Source organism: Leptonychotes weddellii, chromosome 8 (assembly GCF_054177405.1).
Source record: "Leptonychotes weddellii isolate Sample4059 chromosome 8, ASM5417740v2, whole genome shotgun sequence".
Lineage (NCBI taxonomy): Eukaryota > Metazoa > Chordata > Mammalia > Carnivora > Phocidae > Leptonychotes > Leptonychotes weddellii.
Window position 1 is genome coordinate 32,136,159 of NC_138376.1, and position 17,035 is coordinate 32,153,193.

Below are 17,035 nucleotides of genomic sequence, written 5' to 3' on the forward strand. Positions count from 1 at the left end.
CTCATTGGTCAAGACTGAGAAAAGATCGCCCTCCCATTCGCTGGAGGGCAAGCCCCGGAAAGCCCATTGGCTGCGTTGTCCGCGGGTCTTCGTGGGCTCTGAGGGCGGGCCGAGGTGGCCGGAGGAGGGAGCGGGCGGGGGGGGGCTCCCTGTTGCCCTGGTTACGCCGAGGCACGTGTGCAGTCCCGGAAGCGGCTCCGGGAACTGCCCAGCCCGCGCAACCGGAGGAATCGCCGCCGGGTACGCTGGGGTCGGGTCCGGCTGGGCCATGGAGCCATTGCCTGAGCCCGCGCCCCGGCCTGGGCCGCGCTGTCTTCTGCTTCTCTCCCTGCTACTGTTGCTGCTTCTGCTACTGCCGGCCCCAGAGCTGGGCCCCGGCCAGGCGCACGCGGAGGAGACTGACTGGGTTCGACTCCCCAGCAAATGCGAAGGTGAGGGGGCGGGGCCCGCGGGGAGTATCCTGCCAGAGGGGCGGGGCGTGCGGGGTAGGGGCGGGGGATGGAAGGTCCTTGGCACCTGAGCTGGAACCTCTTCATTCATTGAAGCTACTGTGTGCCTGGCACTGTGCTGGACGCTGGGGACACAGGGCCGGGCAAGAGATCAGGTCTCGGTGCACCAGGAGCTCTCAAGTCGGTACAAAAGAAGCAGTTATAATCCAGGGTGGTAGATGCCATGATAGAGTAGGTACCGGCTTTGCGGGCCGGGGAAGGAGCATCTAATCTAGCCTAGAGATGGGGGGGAAAGGCTGTGTGGAGAGGGAAGTCAGGAATTCGTATAGGAAGCCCAAGCAGTAATTAGGAGTTAGCTGGGCGAAGAGACGTGAAAAGAGAGAGTCTCTCAGGAAACCGCAGATGCAGAGGCTAAGAAGTAAAGGACAAGTTTGAGGAACTGAAAAGGTCCTTATGACTGTTCTTAGGGTAGGAAAGCCTGAGACTCTCCCCTTTGTGCCCTCACCACAAGCTGATCTGTGTAATTGATAGACTCCCTCACTAGCGTTAAACTCCTTGAGGACAGGGACCTTGTCTCAGATATTTATTCATACAGTGCCTGGTGGGCACCCAGTGAATATTTTTGGAATAAATACAAATAAATGGGGGATTTGGGTGTGTGTGGAGGAAGGAGAAGGGTCTGAGGCCTATGGGGAGAAGAATAGAGGGCCACTTTGGGAGAAGAGTAGATCTGGCCTGGGAGAATTTGGTGAGGGAGGAGGACTTTAGGAATAAGGAGAAAGTGAATCCCAAAGATATAGGGATGGAGGGGTAAAACTTGAGAGAAAGAGCACCAGCACCCAAGCCAGTGATCCAGGACTATGAAGGGCCTACCTTTTCTCCACCCCCACCCCCATTATTTCTAATTTCTCCCCAGACCTTCGCAATCACTCCTTCCTTGCCATCTCCATACCCCCAAACCCCTCCAAAAGTTGGCTGTATATCCATTTCATCCCCATTCAAAGCATACAGCAGGCCAAATGTTCCCTAAGCACTGGGAAGTGGGGGTGGGGTGGATTGGGACACATAATCCTTTCATTTGAGAGATGAAAGATGAGATGCTTCAGAGATGAGCCGACTTCACTGGGAGAGCTCTCAGTATGGGTTCTGGCCTGTCCCTCACTCCCATAAATAGGCAGGCAGAGAGTTGGGATGCCCCAGAGAGGGGGGAAGCCCCTTTCACTCTTGCTCTAGTCCTAACCTAGATGGTATGGTTTGGGGTTTCACTTCCTCTCTTTGTTTTCTATCTTAGCCCCTAAGAAGGGACTATTCTCATAGCCTGAGAACCTCACATTTCTTTCCCTTAGGAGGCATTCACAGACTCAGAAGCATAGAGCTTGCAAAGATCTTAGCGATCATTCTAGTCCAGCCTCATTTTGTAGTTAATGGATAAAGACTAATTTAAAAGGGATTTTCAATTACAGGATGGCTTGGTAAAGTCTTAGGCTCCTCTTTTTTTTTTTTTTTTTTAAGATTTTATTTATTTGCGAGAGAGAGAATGAGAGACAGAGAGCATGAGAGAGAGGAGGGTTAGAGGGAGAAGCAGACTCCCTGCTGAGCAGGGAGCCCGATGTGGGACTCGATCCCAGGACTCCAGGATCATGACCTGAGCCAAAGGCAGTCGCTTAACCAACTGAGCCACCCAGGCGCCCTAGGCTCCTCTTAATAGGGCTTTTGCTTTTATTTATCATTGTTGCACCTTTGTTATTAAATGCTGACTGTGTATGGCCCACAAAGCCTGCCTCCTGGCTCCATAGCCTGAGTGGAATAGGCCTTGGCACAGAGGAAGGAGGACCTGCCCGGAAAAAGAGTAGCTGGGTGTCCATGAGAGTCTGGGGTCTGTGCCATGAGTCTCCTACAAGTCTAGTTCTGGATGGGATCCCCAGAGGGGGTCTTGAAGAGGTAAGGTTTGGAAGAGTTGGGAAGCAAGGTTGTGATTGATGGGCACAAGAGAGAAAGGTTTCAGCTCCCCAGGGCCTGGAATCCTACACATTGAGGGCGTGGGAGAAGGGGGCAAAAGAGCCAGAAAAATGATGAGCTCACACAGAATGTAGAACAGAGAGGGGGAGGGGGACAGGTGTTGCTGGCTAGAGAGCCAGGGAGGTGAGCCGCCTCAATTCATTGCAGACTCTGAGATCACAGCTTATATTTTGGAATTTTAATGTATTCCAAGTTCTCCAAGCCATCTATTAAATATGTATGTTATAAAATTTTACCAAGCAAGCCTTCAGGGGATGGTTTGTTTTTTTTGTGTGTGTGGTGAATTGGTCTACTAAACTCTGCTGTCAGTGTTGTAATAATACTAATGGCATTTGGCCTACAGATCATATTCGTTCAGAGGCATCAGAAGCTGCTCTATCACAAACACAGTCTCTCAGCAGTATTTATTAAGTATACAACACAGACAGAATCCCAGACTGGAGGAATACAGAAAAAGTCCAATACATGATACTCACTTTGGGTATTGTAGTTATAGTTGGGGAGACACAAAGTGACCAAAAGCTCTTCGAACATGGATCCTATAGAGAGAGACCCAGATGAAATCAGAGCAGGTGGGATGGATCCAGAAGAGCTTTCCAGGAGGAGGAGGCTTTTAAAGTGAGGTTGTGGGGCACCTGGGTGGCTCAGTCAGTTAAGCGGCCGACTCTTGGTTTCAGCTCAGGTCCCGATCCCCGAGTCATGAGATCAAGCCCCAAGCTCTGCATCGAGCCCCTCCTCGGGCTCTGCACTCAGCCAGGAGTCTGCTTGAGATTCTCTGCCTCTCCCTCTGCCTGTCCCGCTGCACATGTTCTGTCTCTCTGTCTCTCGCTCTCTCTCCAATACATAAAATCTTTAAAAAATAATAATAATGATAAAGTGAGGTTGGGAGAATGGGTAGAAAAGCCCATAGAAGGCATTAAGCGCTCTCCCAGGGCCTCGGACAGGTCACACTTTCTGTGTGAACACTCCTTACACAGCGGCAATTACTCCATTGGGCTGGATGTAGAACAGACGAATCTGTTTTCAGCTGTGAATCCCCAGACAGTGCCTGGCACACAGGATTGCTTAGTAACTGTTTGAGGAAGAGTAAGAGAAAACGAGAAGATGAATGTACAGAGCCGGTAGGAACAAGGGCCTCTGGAGGGGATGGAGCAGATGACCTTGGTAGGAGCAGAGAGCTGGTGTTGGAACAGCATATGAAATCAGGTCGTGAAACAGGCAGACAAGACCTTTGGGGACAACTGGGAAAATTTGAATATGGACTGAGTATTAGGTGATATTGGAATTATTTTTCATTTTCCAAGGATCGGTATGGTTTTATGGTTGGTAGAAGAAAGTCCTGGTTCTCAGAGATGCATGAGGACCTTTTGAGGGGTGAAAGATCATGATGTCTGCAACTTACTTTCAAAATGGTTTAGCAAAAACAATGTATATATTGTTGAGATATATTACTATATTATCCTATTATTTTATATTATTATACTGGAGTGAGATTGTGCCAGATCATTAACAAACTGTTGAAATGAGTGGAAGCTGTATAGTTACTCGTTGTACTCATTCAGCTTTTCTATATGTTTGAAATTTTAAAATGATCACAGGGGGCGGTGGGGAGAGGCAGGAGGGAGCTGGGAGAAATGGAGTCAGTAGGATAAGGGCCAGGACTGGACAGGGGGCAGCGAATCTTGGAGCCAAGTTTCACCCAGTGACCTCCATGTGGTGGTCTGGGGCTAGCTCCTTCCCTGCCCTGAGTGTTGACCCAGTCTGGGAGAGGCACCTACCTTGGTGCATTTGGCTGGGAGCTGGCTCCTTCCTGACAGACTCCTAGGCGCTCAGTAGGCTGTGCCGTGTCTCCCGCCCCCAGTGTGTAAATATGTCGCCGTGGAGCTGAAGTCAGCTTTTGAGGAGACTGGCAAGACCAAAGAGGTGATTGACACAGGCTATGGCATCCTGGATCGGAAGGCTTCCGGAGTCAAGTACACCAAGTCGTAAGTGAAGGGGGGTACCCACTGGCCTGGCCGGCTTTGTTCCTAGAGGCTTCGGAGGCTTGGGGCTCCCTCTCCCTTCCAGCTAGGCAAACCCACCAAAGGGAGGCGGTTCTCACCAATACCTGAGTTTGCCCGCTGGTTTTGCCCCAACTAATTGTGTGGTCTTCATAAATCCCTTCATTCCACTGAGCCTCAGACTTATCTGTCAAAGCAAGACGGTTCGACCGTATCTCATCCCAGACTCTTGGATTTCATGAGCCAATGCAATTTTTTTTTTTTTTAAATTGATAACATAGGATTACCTGCTTTTAATATTACCAGGAATAAATATTAAAAACAAGCCAAAAAAACCCTTCATCAGCCATGATCATCCTTTCAAAATGAAATGTTTTGACATCAAAATTTAATACATTTTGCCGTAGGAAAACATCTAAATACTGAATCATTTAGCTTTATAAAAGATGCCTTCCCATAGAGCTGTTACATTTTGTCTCTCTGGTCTGTGTTCCAGCATTTCAGAGCCCCCAGACCAGATGACCTATCTTCCTTCCAGCTCTGACTTCCCTTTGGTGAGATGCGCAGGTGTTGGGGTAGCAGGGCTGGAGGGACGGACCGCTAACCCCCTGGGGCTGGGAGAGGAGCTCAGTCCCTCTCGTGCTGCTGTCTCTGCAGGGACTTACGGTTAATCGAAGTCACTGAGACCATCTGCAAGAGGCTCCTGGACTATAGCCTGCACAAGGAGAGGACCGGCAGCAACCGGTTTGCCAAGGTTGGATTTGTGCTTGTCCTTCATCCCCATGGGGCAAGGCCTGCATGTGTCTAAGGGGTCTGCTGGTGTGGGTGTGGCTCGAAGATCATGTTTGGGGAGCTTCCGTCCTTGGCCTCTTCCCATTCTTCATCGATTAGGGTTTGCATTTCTCACCTCCTGAGCGCACTCTTTGGTGGCAGTAGGCACAGTTTTTTGTTTTTTTTTAGATTTATTTATTTATTTATTAGAGAGAGAGAACACAAGCAGAGGGAGAGGGAGAGGGAGAAGCAGACCTCCTGCTGAGCAGGGAGCCCCATGCAGGGCTCGATCCCAGGACCCTGGGATCATGACCTGAGCCGAAGGCAAACGCTTAACGACTGAACCACCCAGGCGCCCCAGTAGGCACATTCTTAGTGACCGGGGCCATCAAGGCCCTGCCTCAGCCTCAGCCCGAAATGCCCATGTGGAGGCCTGAACACTGGTTCAGGGAGAGCTCAGGAAGTGCAGAACTGTGGGGTTTAGAGGAGATGTCAGAAGACACAGTAGGGTGGGGTGATTACCTAGTCCCTCTGGGCCCACAGGACACTCACCTGGACCTCTGTCAGGGTGCCTGTGTGATATTTAATGCACTTACTATGTGCACGAATGCCCCTGTCCCTGAAGAATGAGCTTCTTACCACAAGGCCCACAGTTCTTTGCTTCGACATCTTCAGTGCCTGGCACATATGGTAAGAGACTTGCTTCCCGTATTTCTCCACCTAAGTACCCTTCTAGTGGAGTTGATTAGTCAGAAACCCCTGGGGAACCTAGAGGAATAGTCTTTTTTTTTTTTTTTTAAGATTTTATTCATTTATTTGACAGAGAAGGTCACAGTGAGAGAGGGAACACAAGCAGGGGGAGTGGGAGAGGGAGAATCAGACTCCCCACTGAGCAGGGAGCCCGATGTGGGGCTCAATCCCAGGACCCTGGGACCACAACCTGAGCCGAAGGCAGACGCTTAACGACTGAGCCACCCAGGTGCCCTTTAGAGGGATAGTCTTAAACAGCAGAAGTCTTAGATTTAAAATTTAGGGGTGCCTGGGTGGCTCAGCTGGTTAAGTGGCTGACTCCCTTTTTTTTTTTTTTTTAAAGATTTATTCATTAGAGCGCGAGCGCGCGAGCGTGTGTGTGTGTGCTGCTGCAGGGAGGGAGAGGGAGAAAGAGTCTCAAGCACACGCTGTGTTGAGTGCAGAGCCTGATGCGGGGCTCCATGCAGAGCTCCATCTCACAAACCTGAGATCACGATCTGAGCCAAAACCAAGAGTCAGACGCCCAACTGACTGTGCCACCCAGTTGCCCCAAGCATCTGACTCTTGATCTCAGCTCAGATCTTGATCTCAGGGTTGTGAGCTCAAGCCCTGCATTGGGCTCCAAGCTGGGAGTGGAGCCTCTTTAAAAAATAAAAAAATAAAATAAAGGGGTGCCTGGGTGGCTCAGTCAGTTAAGTGTCTGCCTTCGGCTCAGGTCGTGACCCCAGGGTCCTGGGATTGAGCCCTGCTTCGGGCTCCCTGCTCCGCACGTAGTCTGCTTCTCCCTCTGTCTGCCGCTCCCCCTGCTTGTGCTCTTTCTCTCTCTGATAAGTAAATAAATAAAATATTTAAAAATTAAAATTTGTATGAATTTTGTATTCTACTCAGTAATAAACCCATGTTTTGCTTTAATATAAAAATGTTTAAAACTATTTTCCATAGCAATAAAATTAGAAACAATCTAATCATTCACCAGTGGCTAAATAAATTGATACGGCCATTCAGTGGACAAAACAAAGAATGAGGTAGCTCTTTATGAATTGAATTCAAATCGTCTCCAAGTTCTGTTATTCAGTAAAAAAGGCAAAGGGCAGAATAGTGTGGCTGATACATACTAGCACTTGTGTAAGAAGTGGGGGCAAGAGAGGAGGATATATTTGTATGTATATTTGCTTGTATTTGCCCGCATCACCTCTGGAAAGAAAGAGGAAATGGACAGTGTGTAGATGGACTCTCCAGGGAGAAGACCTAGGGAGCTGGCAGAAATATTTTTACAGAACCAAGAGTTCTCCCTGCCTCGCCTATGCTCCCTTCCGACCCAGGAAAGACACAAGCCCCAGGAAGAAGCTGGAGTGGGGAGCGGGTCTAGACGTGGGGGAGCACGTGTTCCCGGCCACAGTGAGGGGAAAGAGCCAAGACACACTTAATTCCTGGAGAAGGAGTTTCCATTCAAAGGACCTGAAGGCAAACAGCAATCCTTTTTGAAAGCTTGAGGTGTGAGAGACATGATAGGGTGTGTGTGTGTATGTAGGGATTGTGGGGGCAGGCCTGAAAGGGGAGAGGAAGGTGAGGTCAAGTGTGAGAAGCCTTGGAGGGTCCTGACTCCTCAGTGCTGGGTCCTCGGGCCTCCAGCGCCACCCAGAAAGGAGGGTGGGAATTGGTGGACACTCTCAGCCTCTCAGGCCCTGCTGCCTCTTCTAGGGCATGTCGGAGACCTTTGAGACACTGCACAACCTGGTCCACAAAGGGGTCAAGGTGGTGATGGATATCCCCTACGAGCTGTGGAACGAGACCTCTGCAGAGGTGGCTGACCTCAAGAAGCAGGTACGGGCCTCTCGGCCCGCAGAGGCTGCCCTGCTCACCAGGGCGGCTGGGGACCGGGTCTATGGCTGAGGAAGGCCACCGAGAGCTGGGGGAGGGGGGAGCTCTGGTCAAGTCGTCTCACCTCGCTGGCTTCAGTTTCCTCAGGGGAATCACAGCCACCTGCCTGTCCTGCAGTGGGTTGTGAGACTCGGCTGAGCACCCCGCCCCCCCCACCGCCCCGGGGAGCGAGTCAGTGCTGGGGCTTTGCCATCGTGCCGTGTTGTGATTCATAGTGCGACGTGCTGGTGGAAGAGTTTGAGGAGGTGATCGAGGACTGGTACCGGCATCACCAGGAGGAAGACCTGACTCAGTTCCTCTGCGCCAATCACGTGCTGAAGGGCAAGGACACCAGTGAGTGGGAGGGAGGGAGAGGGCAGGGCGGGTGGGCCCTCCGTTCTACCGCTCACTCCCCCTCAGGGGAGGTAGGTTGGGAGAAGACAGAAGAGAAATAAGAAATAGAAGGCGTCCTAGCAGCTCTGCCCTTGGGGGGCTTGAGGGGACAGGGTGGAGTTAAGAGGTACTGAAACCAAGTGCAGAATCACACGAAGGGAACCACAGTGAGGCAGGAGGCAGGGACTCGTGGGGTGCCAGTTCCAGTTGTCGCTTCCGCGCGCCGCCCCCCCCCCCAGCCCCCGTCAGTGCTCTGCCCCCAGCAAACCAGTCCGTTGCGGGTGTCTCTCCTCACCCCAGGTTGCCTGGCAGAGCAGTGGTCCGGCAAGAAGGGGGACACAGCCGCCCTGGGAGGGAAGAAATCTAAAAAGAAGAGCAGCAGGGTCAAGGCATCGGGCGGCGGCAGCAAACAGAGGAAGGAGCTAGGTGGCCTGGAGGAAGACCCCAGCCCCGATGAGGATGAGGGCATCCAGAAGGCGTCCCCTCTCACACACAGCCCCCCGGATGAGCTTTGAGGCTAACCCAGTGCCCCCTGTACCGAGACCCCTGACCTGAAGCTGAGGAATCTGGGACCCCACTCTGGCCGGCAGACAGCTGTCCTGCTCCAGGTCCTCCCTGCCAAGAAAGACACGGTGGGGGGAAGAACTCGCCTCCTCCCTCCGCCCAGCGGCTCTCCTGACCCCGGCTTCCGGGGGGGCCGTGCGATTTCCCGCCTGCCGAGGACTCTGGTGTGAACTCAGCAGGGGCAGGTGTGGGGCCCGTGGGGAGGGCACCCCGGCCTTCACCTCCCCTCACTCCTGTCCAACGGGGAAGCAGGACTGCAGGCCATCCCACCCCTGCTTACCCCCTCCTGTGGACACCTGGCACTCTGCCCGGCCCTCCCCAGGGCTCACAGAGTAAAAACCTTTTGGCCTTTTTGTTCCAATTTTTGAGTCCCCTCCAGCTCCTCAGAGAGGCCTGGAGCCCCTGTTGCTCTTCCTTGCGCCTCACCTTCCAGCCTTGGGGGCCGAGAATTAAGAGGCAGCTCCCATCCTCCCATTATTGAGGCTGGCCTGCCGGCTCTGGGGAATGGCAGGTGCAGGGAGGGCCTGGGTTGTTCTGGGGTGAGGCCCTGCCCCTCAGCTGCCTTTGGACTCCCTGAGCTCCCCAGGCCAGGAGGGGCCTGACTTGTGCCCTGGGCACCTGGCTGCCCTCCATCTTCTCTTCTCTCCCCGAAGGCCTTCCCATTTGTCGTGTAAACTGTTTACTGATGACCTCACCAGATTCCACCCCTCCTTCCCATCTGCATCTGCCCTCCTTGTTGGTCTTGAACCTTGTTCCCTGATGACCACAAATTACCGCGCTGCTCCTTCTAATTGTTGTGCCTGGAGGGGAGGACACCCCAGTCCCCCAACAGCCAGTTACACCACATTCTCTGGGTGCAGGGGAGGAACAGGAAGCGTGGCCTCTAGGGGGAAGGCCTCTAGGGGGAAGTCGTGGGAGGCCCAGGCACCTCCCCATTCTGTCCCGAGGTCAGGGATCACGGCGCTCAGTAGCAGTAGTAATGATAACTGCACACACCCGCGGTGCTTTAACTCGAACCCTTACAGCTCCCGTGGGGTGGGTGTCGTTAGCCTCATTTTGTAGAAGACAAAAGTGAGGCTCAAATGAGGTGGCACAGCCAAAGTCCTGCTGTTAGTAAGTGTCCAGGGGCACTCAGACTCTGGATTCAGACTCTGGGTCCACTGTGTTTCCACCACCCCACGGCTGCCACCTCCTTTCCCCAGCACCTGGCACTGGCCGCGTGATCCACACTGAACTGGTTTGGTTTCTTAGCCATAACTCCACCCCTACCAGCAAACCTCTTTTCCAAGTAAAGGAGGAAGCAGCTATGGCTTCTCAGAAGGAGACAATGGCAGGAGGTCCTGCCAGGCCGGGCCCCCGCCCCAGCCCCACAGACCCCGTCGTGCTCCTGGCCTGAGCCTGGTGGGCAGGGGTGGGGGTGCACTGCCGGAGCGCCCCAGACTCCAGCTCCAGTGAAATGCTCCAGGGTCCGAACTAACTGAGGGCGAGGGGCCCCCTTGCAGCCGGGGCTCAGGCCTTCTCCCCTGAGGTGGGACAGCCAAGGCCAGAGAGGGTGGAGCAAACCGGAAGCTTTTTTCCTCCAGTTGGTGAGGCTTCCAAAAGGTCCTGGGAGGATACTTTTTTGGTCTAGTCCCCCTGCCCCCACCCATCTCTAGGACTGGTGCTGCCCCCTGTTGAAGGCGCTGTGGGCAGTGAGATTCCAGTCGAGACTCCGGTCCCACCCTGGGCTCTGGGGGTGGAGCTCAGGCCTGGGAAACCATTTGCCGCGGCCTGAACTGTCTAGGATTTCATGGCTAGTCTCTGATAACCCCATTGTGTCACTGACCCAGAGCACTTCAGTGCCTGGCTTATGTCTGTCCCCAGAGCTTCATTGGTCCTTCAGGTAGGATGGGACAAAGACCTATCCCTTTGCTGGGGTGTGGGCGCAGTGGCCCAATCCAGGCCCTGTCCCAGACCAGAGGGCAGACGGCACTGTGACTGCTTTGCTCTTTGAACTGTGGCTGCTGCGTGAATAGCCCCTTCCTCCCCCTACCCCCCACGAGGGCCGAGGGCCCGGTGTGTTGCACATGCACTAGCTCTCCACCCACCTACCCCACCCCTGCCCCGGCCCAGCCTAGAAGAGCCAGAGGCGAGATCCAGCTTCCCAGGTTTTTCTTTTCTTCTCCCCACCACACATACAGGCCTTTCTGAACCTGAATATCACCTCCCACTTTCCCACACCCCTTCTCTCCATAAGGTAAGGGGACTGGCTGAGCTCAAGTTAACCAGATTTTAGTCCCTTTAGAAGAAATCCTGTTAGAACAGGGTTTCTTAAACTCACTTGAACATGAGTGTCATATGGAATGCCTGTTAGATGTCTGGGCCCACCTCGATCTGCTGGCTTAGGGACCTAGGAGTCTGCTTGTTTAACAAAGCTCTCATGGTCCTTAAGATGAGGCCGGCTGGAGCCCACCACAGCAGGGGAAACACAGGGTGTTGTGCTAAGAGGGGGCAGGACCTCCATGAAGTCAAGGTCAGGGTCTTGTCCTTAGAGACACAACTAGTCAGAACTCCAGAGAGGATCTGTCTCTGCCAGAAACTTGCATCGTCCGGAACTGCAAAGGCTCATGGACCAACCAGAAAGCCCGTTTCTTACACAGGCCCTGATAGTGAAATCTCAGGGGTTGGGGCTGTGGTCTCGGGTGGCTGCACAGGGACTCTGTATTCATTTTATTTATTTTTTATTTTATTTTTAGGGAGGGTGGGGAGGGGCAGAGGGGGAGAGAGAGAATCTTAAGCAGGCTCCACACCCAGCGTGGAGCCCAACGTGGGGCTCGATCCCACAACCCCGAGATCATGACCCGAGTGGAAAGCTTAACTGACTGAGCCACCCAGGCGCTCCTCTGTATTCATTTTAGAGGGCAATTTCTAGAAAGCGGTTTCCTCTATTTCCCAGTTCCTGGATGCTATCCCCACGCAGCATCTTTTTTGCAAGTTAGAAGATGGTACTCTTCACACCTTTGACTTCCATCTGTCAGAAAGTCATTTATTTAACATAAGTTTTGTGAGAATAAGACACTTGGCTGCCAGAGCATAACGAATGGACGAGCCCGTGTGGTTTGCGATAGGAATGGCAGTCCCTTAGATCCAGAACCTTGGCTCAGCACACAGCCGGCCATATGTCCCCAGCGGCCGTGCGGCCCTTCAGTTCACGAGTGAGAGCAAAATGCCTTTTCTTGTTTTTTTTGTCTTAAAGCCTGTTTTTTGCGACAGATGCACGGTCTGCACCTGACTGGTTTAGAGGAGGGCTCCGTGGGCTGGGCCTCAAAGCAGAGGCAGCGGAATCCCTCTTGAGCTTCCCCTGATGGCTCTAGTAAGTTTCGCGGCAATAACAGCAGCCGCTAGTTTTTGTTTTTTATTTTATTTTATTTCTTTATTTTTTTTAAACATTTTATTTATTTATTTGACAGAGAAAGACACAGTGAGAGAGGGAACACAAGCAGGGGGAGTGGGAGAGCGAGAAGCAGGCTTCCCGCAGAGCGGGGAGCCCGATGCGGGGCTCGATCCCAGGACCCTGGGATCACGACCTGAGCCGAAGGCAGACACTTAACGACTGAGCCACCCAGCGTCCCGCAGCCACTAGTTTGAGTCCCGTGTGACAAGCCCAGCTCACCGTGCTTTACGTACTGATTGACCACGGCTGTGGCCTCAAGCCTGGGGATTCCTAAAAACCACTGAAGTAAAACACACATACAGGAAAACGTACCTAAGTGGACAGCTCACTGGTTTTTTACAAACTGAACACCTAAGTCACCAGCACCCAGCTCCTGAAAGACATGATTACCAGCGCACCCCTCCCCCACAGACATATCTCCCACCACAAAAAGAACAGGGACTTTTGTCTGTTTGGTTCACTGTTCTATCCCCAGCACTTAGCCTAGTACCTGGCACAGAGTAGCTGCTTAATAAGTAGCTGCTGAATGAATGAAGCACAGGAAGGTTAAGTAACTTCTCGAAGGTCACACATTCTGTAAGTGGCCCATGCAGGTTATGAGCCCCGGTGGACCGGCTTCAGTGTCTTGGGGCAGAGGCATGATGCCAGAGCACCTTGCAGCTATGGCCCGGCTTGGGCACCATCCCCCCCTTCCATGGCTCTCTTCTAGAAGGCAGACAGCTACAGTCTTCAGAGTTCAACGTGGGGAATGCAGTTAGGAGGGAGATAATTTTCAAACCTTTCTCCCTTTTCAGAGTTTATAGTTGTGTATAACTGAAAGCCAGCTTGACCCTTATGCCGCTCTCAAGGGCTGGCGTTTTTGTTGTTGTTGTTTTTAAGTAACCTCTACACCCAACGTGGGGCTCAAACTTACAACCCCAAGATCAAGAGTCACATGCTCTGCCGACTGAGCCAGCTAAGGGCCCCTCAAGGGCTGGCTCCTGTTTACAGTTTTTTGAAGAGGAAGCCAAATTTATTCATTCTTTAAAATTATATTCTCCATCTACTAAGGTGGTACCGGCCAATAGAACTTAAACTTCCATGAAAATGATTATGATTCTTTATAAGGAGGTGTTGTTGCACATTGAGAGGGGAGAGAAGCAGGTTGAGCCAGTCACCAGTTCCAGGGGTGGTAACATCTATCACCACCAACCCCCCTAAAATATATAAATATATAAAAGGTTCTCTGTTCAAAAAGGAGAACAAAACGAAAAAAGATCCTCAAGGGGCACCTGGGTGGCTCAATTTGTTAAGCATCTGACTCTTGATCTCAGCTCAGGTCTTGATCTCAGGATCATGAGTACAAGCCCTGCGTTGGGCTCCACGCTGGGCATGGAGCCTACTTAAAAAACAAAAAAAAAGAGGTGCCTGGGTGGCTCAGTCGTTAAGCGTCTGCCTTCGGCTCAGGTCATGATCCCGGGGTCCTGGGATTGAGCCCTGCATCGGGCTCCCTGCTCCGTGGGAAGCCTGCTTCTCCCTCTCCCACTCCCCCTGCTGTGTTCTCTCTCTCTCACTGTGTCTCTCTCTGTCAAATAAATAAATGAAATCTAAAAAAAAAAAAGACAGGATGCCATGTGCAAAGTCAGCTGGTTCAACAAGCAATGCTTACTTACTTAGCCTGTTACCAGGGCTCAACTAGTGTATCATTTTTATGTGGAAGAACAGCTCAGTGAGCAGATTGGTATACACTGAAGAGATCTTACTGGACTTTAGCACACCTTAAAACTACTTGTAACAAAGTGTGAAATGGTCAAAGAAAACCACTCTTCTTACACAGTGGTGGATTCTTGTAGGTGCACTAAGCTTAAAGGAGCCACCTTTAATTAGTGTTGCAATCCACTAATGTAGGGACCAATTTTACACTCACTTAACAGGAGTTTATTAAAGCAAATTAAGTCTTATGTATATTAAAAAGTCCAAAAAAGGAATCCATTGTGATATATCTGCTAGCAGAGTCCATGTGGGTGGGTGGCTTCCCTCCCCTCCCCCAGTGTCCCAGTGTCCCAGTGTTCAATCTGGGGAGACAGCAGACAAGAGATTTCTTCCAGCAGCTTTGGACTAGAGTTTGGAAATTGGTGTCCGTCCTCTGAAAAACTAATTTCTACCTCTTCTGAATCTAAACAAAAACAGGATGTCCTTCATTTGTGGTTACTATACATACATACTTCACAATTCTAGGATTTTAATGTGTCTTCAAATTGGAATAGCCTGGGAGTTTGTCCAGCTGCAGCCATATTCCTAAGCTAAGGTCTTTTGGCAAACATCACATATTTCGGGATGAAGAATTTACTCTTTTCAACTAATCCCAAGTAAGTACTGCATTTTATTTATTTATTTTATTTTATTTTATATTTTAAGATTTTATTTATTTGACAGAGAGAGAGACAGCGAGAGAGGGAACACAAGCAGGGGGAGTGGGAGAGGGAGAAGCAGGCTTCCCGCAGAGCAAGGAGCCCGATGCGGGGCTCGATCCCAGGACCCTGGGATCATGACCTGAGCCGAAAGCAGACGCTTAACAACTGAGCCACCCAGGCGCCCCAATTTATTTATTTTTTTAAAAAATATTTATTTATTTATTTGACAGAGAGAGACACAGCGAGAGAGGGAACACAAGCAGGGGGAGTGGGAGAGGGAGAAGCAGGCTTCCCGCCGAGCAGGGAGCCCGATGCGGGGCTCGATGCGGGGCTCGATGCGGGGCTCGATCCCAGGATCCTGGGACCATGACCTGAGCCGAAGGCAGATGCTTAACAACTGAGCCACCCAGGCGCCCCAAGTACTGCATTTTTAAAATGTCTCCTATTCTTATTTTCAGTTAAGTCAAACTGTAAATTGATTTAGATTCTGTGATCTTCTCTTCCACAGCCCAGGGCCTCACCTTTAGTTTCTCTAAAATTCACCGAACTAACAAGTAAAACAAAAGGCAATTTCCGTATGTATCAGTGGGCAGAGGGCGTGGACAATTTAGGGATGAAGAACTGCAATTATTTGGTCCATTTTGGTGGCAATTGAAGATTACAGCACTTAGATAATAATAGTTCTACCTTGTAAGATATCAAGGAATAACATCTTCATGTAGAGAAGAATTGAAACATTTGATTTGGGTGACAGTATTGATTAATAGAAAAATTTCATTTGAAAAATGATTTGATTATAATTATCCAAGTGTTCACTCTCTTGAAAAATTGTGGGAGCGTTTTAAATGTTCAGAACTTAGGGAATGATTAAACAAGTCACAACACATCTACTCAATGTAGCCATTGAAAGCATGATTAAGGCGAAATAATTTAAGGTCAAGAGAAGAAAACATGCTTTTGATGGTTAAAAGTTAAAAAAGGAAAGAAAGAAAAAAGGCCCATGAAATGTCATGTGTGTTATGATGTTGACATTTTTTTAAATGCCTCTGGATGAGAAAGGAATCTAATTATTAACTTCAGAACAAAAATCTTGTCTTTCAAATGGAAAGTACACTTACAAGCAACTCAAAACCTTTATTTTTTTTTAATCCAAATTTACCACCAGTATTCATTTTATTTTAAAAAATCATATTATGGCTCTGTGGGTAAAATTATATGTTTCTCAAAAATTGTAAGCATCAATATTTAAATAAAAGCCAAATATTTAAATAAAATTCCTTATCAGTATGGAGAGTATGGCCTTTATCGCCTAAAGGCTGCAAACCAATCACAAAAATGTTATACAAACATTCAGAGGTGTGCATTATGCCAAAAATTCAAACAACTTTGTTTTAAAACGGGTAAGAGAAAAATAAGAGCTGAAATCACTTCTGGACAAGAAAAAGTTCCTGGGGATTGTCTTGTCTTTAAATATTGAAGACAGGGGGCGCTTGGGTGGCTCAGTCAGTTAAGCCTCCGACTCTTAATTTCTGCTCAGGTCATGATCTCATGGTTGTGAGATAGAGCCCCGCATGGGACTCCACGCTGGGTGTGAAGCCTGCTTGGGATTCTCCCTCTCCCTCTGCCTCTCTGCCCCTCCCCCCTCCCTCTCTCTCTAAAAAAATAAGAAAAAAAAATATATAAATAAAATCTTTTTAAAAAGTAAGTGGAAAAGAAAGCAGTAGTAAGGGAAAAAATAATAAATTGCCCTAGGCCACTTATCTATATATTTGTAATTCCCGGTACTGTGCCCTTCTCAGCCTGTTGCCAAAGACCTGTCTATAGGGTCAGCATGAGCACAAGACTCCATTACTTGGGCAAGGCAAGCCCATTTGAGGCAGTCTGTGTGCTAAAAATAGAAAGTTAAGAATGATTATATAATCTTTGGGGTTCCTCCCGCTCCTAGATTCTACAGATAATGAAAGGGTGAGCGGAGGGGAGCCTCCTTCATCCTACATTCCATACTTAGCTCCTTCTGAAGCCAGAAGAACAAAGATAGGTGGGGAAGGCCGTTCTTGCTGTCTTGGGGTTCACTGAGGGGCATCATATTGCTGAATCCATCTCAGTCCAGGATCTTGTCCTAGGAAGAGACCTTCTGCTTTGGGGAAGAAGGGTAGAGGTACACTAACCAAACCAAGGAGCCAATTTATGAAGCGACAGTGAGCAATATAATAGCAAGGGCACCAAGCATTTCCACCCCTAAGCCTGGACTTCCCACCCTGTGGGTACCTCTGTCGAAAGCAGGTAGTGTTTACAAAATTAAACCTTTTAGGGTGCGTGGCTGGCTCAGACAGGTAAGCGGCCAACTCTTTTTTTTTTTTTTTTAAGATTTTATTTATTTATTTGACAGAGAAGGAGAGAGAG

General features: G+C 50.1%; 1 protein-coding gene across 3 annotated transcripts; it reads left to right on the forward strand.

Annotated features, from left to right (window-relative positions):
• Nucleotides 1-138: 138 nt before the first annotated feature.
• On the forward strand, nt 139-9,167 carry CNPY3 (canopy FGF signaling regulator 3). 3 transcript variants are annotated; one of them, XM_031031641.2, is made up of 7 exons: nt 155-431; nt 4,330-4,453; nt 4,965-5,035; nt 5,092-5,222; nt 7,691-7,813; nt 8,086-8,203; nt 8,543-9,167. In XM_031031641.2, exons 1-7 carry the CDS (start codon nt 269-271, stop codon nt 8,755-8,757), a joined length of 945 nt encoding a protein of 314 aa, XP_030887501.1. In that variant the 5' UTR covers nt 155-268; the 3' UTR covers nt 8,758-9,167. The 3 variants fall into 3 exon arrangements, 2 of the variants coding, with proteins under 2 accessions (XP_030887501.1, XP_006736765.1); XR_004076744.2 differs by lacking the exon at nt 8,543-9,167 and having other exon boundaries at nt 139-431; nt 4,965-5,022; nt 5,126-5,222; nt 8,086-8,202; XM_006736702.3 differs by lacking the exon at nt 4,965-5,035 and having other exon boundaries at nt 163-431; nt 5,126-5,222.
• Nucleotides 9,168-17,035: the final 7,868 nt, after the last annotated feature.